The sequence below is a fragment of the Trichechus manatus genome, unplaced genomic scaffold (genome assembly GCF_000243295.1).
Source record: "Trichechus manatus latirostris isolate Lorelei unplaced genomic scaffold, TriManLat1.0 scaffold00151, whole genome shotgun sequence".
Classification (NCBI taxonomy): domain Eukaryota; kingdom Metazoa; phylum Chordata; class Mammalia; order Sirenia; family Trichechidae; genus Trichechus; species Trichechus manatus.
Window position 1 is genome coordinate 5401532 of NW_004444087.1, and position 4160 is coordinate 5405691.

General features: G+C 47.2%; 1 protein-coding gene across 1 annotated transcript in view; it reads right to left on the reverse strand.

Annotated features, from left to right (window-relative positions):
* The window catches only part of STYXL1 (serine/threonine/tyrosine interacting like 1), a 55620-nt gene that overhangs the window by 12163 nt on the left and 39297 nt on the right, over positions 1-4160 (reverse strand). The window contains exons 5-6 of the mRNA XM_004385939.2: positions 3843-3988; positions 404-549 (exon numbers count right to left, since the gene is read on the reverse strand). Coding sequence (XP_004385996.1) covers positions 404-549; positions 3843-3988 — 292 coding nt within the window. The remainder of the gene's footprint in view (positions 1-403; positions 550-3842; positions 3989-4160) is intronic.

A 4160-nucleotide genomic window follows, 5' to 3' on the forward strand; every position in this document is an offset into this window, starting at 1 on the left:
GAGTGAGTGTACATGTGTGTGTCTCCCTGGCACCAGAATAAATCTGAGGCATGGGGGGCATTTCTCAGAGGCCCTGAGACAGGCCAAACAGGGAGAATAGGATGCTCTGTTCATAATGTTCAGTACCGAGAAAGCATTACTGTTGGTCAGACTTAAAGGGCAAGTAAGTATGTGGTCTCACTGAGAGGCAGAGGCGGCCAGGCCAGGCCAGGCCAGGAAACAGACCGCAAATCAGGAATAGATGAAGATAAGCGTTGACCTACTCCAGTGTGTGCTGACTTCTAAGAGCCCTTTTAACTCTACGCTTTCATAATTTTATCACTAGGAATTTATATAAATAAATAACACAAACATAATCTGAATATAATCTAGAAAGATACTCAATAGTATCTCCTTTACTTACAATGGTCCTATCTCCGTGGAAACATTGACATGTGCTTTGATTTTCAAATCCTTCTGAATTTTAGGGTCGCAGGCTTGGCTGAAATTGCCCAGGTAGATTCTGCCTGGCATTATTTCAACAGGGTATGGCTGAAATGCATCCAGTTCCTGAGGTGGGGAAGGAGAAAGGTTGCTCTAAGTATATTCACCAGGGAAGAGTTTATGCCTCCTGCAATGCGGCTCAGCAAACATGTTTAGAGAGACAATCCCACAGTGAGACCTGTGCTTCCAAGAAGATTGGTCAATAATAACTTGCACAAGGGAGTAGAAGGCTGGTAGTAACAGGATTGAACCCCAGCGTCATGGTAGAGAGAGGTGTATCTCAGTCCTGACATCCCACTCCCCACTACAACACCCATTTACACCTGGTCAGGTGCACAAAGGCTGGAGTCAAGTACCCAGTGGCCCAGAATCATGTAAACCCAGGGGGTGGGGAGCAACAGCCCTTTTCCTACACTTGCAGGCCACTAGAATTTAAATGCTTTTTTTAAAACCAATAAAACTGTTCACACAGACCCTGTCTGCCATTAGAAAATGAATTCTGATGAAAAGATTGGATGTATAGAGAGTAGGGAGAACAGGACACCCACATAAATAGAAGCTTACTGAATTTCAGGTTCAAAATTATAATAATAAAAATTTAATTTCTTTGAAAAGCAAAGAAACAAAGAGGATTGTTTCTACTTCTCCCAAAGTGTGAAATAAAAAACACTGGTCCCTCACAATGCCTGTGGAAAAGGGTCCAGAGAACCAAGTACCTATGGGAAAGAGTACATATGATCGCCTTGTCTCAGAAACTCAGTGTACCTTAAGCAATGAAAGGTGCTAAGAAGTCCTGCAGTAAAGAAGTCTGTTAACTTTGTACACCTGATGTTTTCCAATATGCTCTGACTAGAGACCATTTTTCTCCATCAATACTCCACGGGAAGTACTTCGAGAAATGTTGACCCATGTCATTTTAAAGGTCAAAACCAGTTCCAAAAATCCTCTGGCTCCAAGTCTGACTCAGTAATAACATCATAAATACCTCAGACTACTTCACTGTTCTCTTCAGTCCTTCAGAGCCTTCTGGACTCGGCACACACACACACCCCACCCCCACACACAGAGTGAACCTGCTGTAAGCCCACATTCTTCCCAAGCTTTCATCCTCAAAAGAACTCAAAGCCTCCAAGAGCAGACAGCCACGCTGAGCCAGTCCTTGTCAAGTTTACAGAGACACACAACACCCCTCAATGCAGGCAGGCCTACTGCTTGCAGATGCAGCCCAAAGCACACCCCAGAGCTCAGGCTGAGCCCGCCCGGGAGGGTTCCGAGAGCCCAGGAGCCCGGCCATGAGGCCACACAGCTTGCTGGTCGCCAAATGAACTCCTCCTAATTCCACCAGAAAAATCTCGCTAAAAACCCATACAAATCTGTCAACTCTCTTCCTGCTGCCTTCAAACCAGCTTCCTTTTCTGTGTGTGTATGCTGGGAGGGGGAAAAGGTATGGCCTGGATAAAAACATGTTGCACTGTAAAGAGCAAGTATAAGTTAATTCCAGATGACATGGTTTTGACAATCACATCTTGACAAGTGTGAAAGAAATAAAATTTAAAAACCCGCTGTCAAGTTGTCCCTGACTCATGGTGACCCCACGTGTGTGAAAGTAGAACTATGTTCCATAGGGCTTTCAGCGGCTGGTTTTTTTTTGGAAGTAGACTGCCAGATCTTTCTTCCGAGGTACCTCTGGGTGGACTAGAACCTCCAACCTTTCCATTAGCAGCTGAGCGTGTTAACCGTTTGCACCACCCAGGGACACCATAAAAGAAATAAGTATCTCAAACTAATATGGCCAAAATGAGTCCATCATCTTTCCCCCTAAACTACCTCCTCCTCCCGTGTTCCCTACCTCAATGAACTACGTCACTACCACCCATACCTAAAACCAGGGTGTTATTCTAGACTCCTTACCCCTGCCCATGTCCAATCAATGCCACCTCCTAAATATTTCTTGACTCCGTTCCCCTCTCTCTGTCCCTTCTCAGCTGCTCCTAATTCAAGGCCCCATCCCCTTCTGTTTGGGAAACTGCAGCATCCTCCTGGCTGGTCTCCCTGATTCCAGTCTGCCCCACTGATCTGCTCTCCACACTGCAGTCAGAGCCCATCTTTCTAACGTGCAACCTGAACATCCACCCTCGGATGAGAACCGCCCAGTGGCTCTCTACCGTCTCTAGCAGTGGTCTCACTGGGAAGCATTTACCTTTTTTTTTTTTTTTAAATCACAGAATCCCTTGGTTCAAAGTGAAATCTTAAAGGATGCCATTACACAAAAGAAAGGAAGGTATAGGCTGCTCTGTCTAAAGCAGAGGGGGTAAACTTAGAGCCCAGATGCTGGGATTCTGTCTCCCCTTACCCAGGGAGTTCCTTAGGGAGCAGGAGGGACACCCCTGCTATACAGTATATCAGAACACATAACAGGCAGGGAGTGCAGCTTTCTCTCTCCCATCTTAGTTGGTGACAAATGTTCCCAAAGCAGGAAGAGACAAATATGAGGCACCTACATTCTAAAGACAGCTACAAACAACCAGGGCTAGAACTCACCCCCACCCAAGCTCTGATAGCTACCATCAGCCATTACCCCAAGCTCCTTCTTTCCAATCTACATAAAAAGACTGAGGGCAAGGGCAAGGGAAAGTCATAGGTATATACAAATTTACCAAAATCATACATTTGAAATATGCAGAGTTCATTGTCCATCAATTAGACCTTACTGAAGCTTGAGAAAGAGAGAGGGGGTGAGTCATCAGCAGTGTAATGCTTGCAGAGAAGAAACCACTCCCTCCAGAAACTGCAGAGCCAGTAAGGGTACTCCTAGAGAACCCTCCTAGGGAGGAGGACGCTCGGCAGGATGGGGAGGCTGGCTGTGCACTGGTAAAGCTAACAAATCGTAGTGCTATTATCTGAGTGGATGGAAGGAGAAAGTCCTTTGGAGAGCTTGGCATGTATGATGTCAGACACTCATACTTGCTTTTCACCTGATGCTGGCTGGAACAGCAGAGCTAGCAGGGCCATGAGGGGCTCAGTGAGGTTGGCCTAGGCCTCTGTACCCACCACCACACTCTGCTGTGGTGGCTCCCAGGATTCCAGGGAAGGAGTATGGGCAGTGGGGGAGCAGGAGCCATGGGGGGCCAAGTGGATGAGGGAAGCAGGGGAACTCCAGGCAGGGGTTAGAAGAAGTCACAGTAACAGAAGGGGCCAGGGTGAGGATGAACAGGACCCCAAGAAATTCCAGCAGTGGAGGTTACTAGCAGCCCATAGAACCAGACTGGGCCTGAGTGAGAACAGGGGACCTCCCCACTGTGACAGCAGCCAGGTATGCAAGACACCTGAGCCTGTCCGTGCTCAACACACTGCCTTGCCTGGGGCATCCAGATGATCTTCTGGGTCCTGAAGAAGTGATACATGGCCGAGAAGAGCTCATAGCCCCCTCTCAGGATGTAGACGGGGCGGCGGGTGAGGTGGGTCAGGACTCTGCCACACTCAATGGCAGGTCCAAGCACCAGTCCTAAGAGTGGAGACCAAAGAGATAAATGTCCCCTGGGTGCTCACCATCTGTCTAAAGCTGGCCGTGAGCGGCCACCTTATTTTGAAAAACAATTGTTTAGGAAGCTGAAGCAAATATGTACACAGATGAGTATTAAAATTAAAATGTAAAAGGCAACTTACCACCAAGTTTT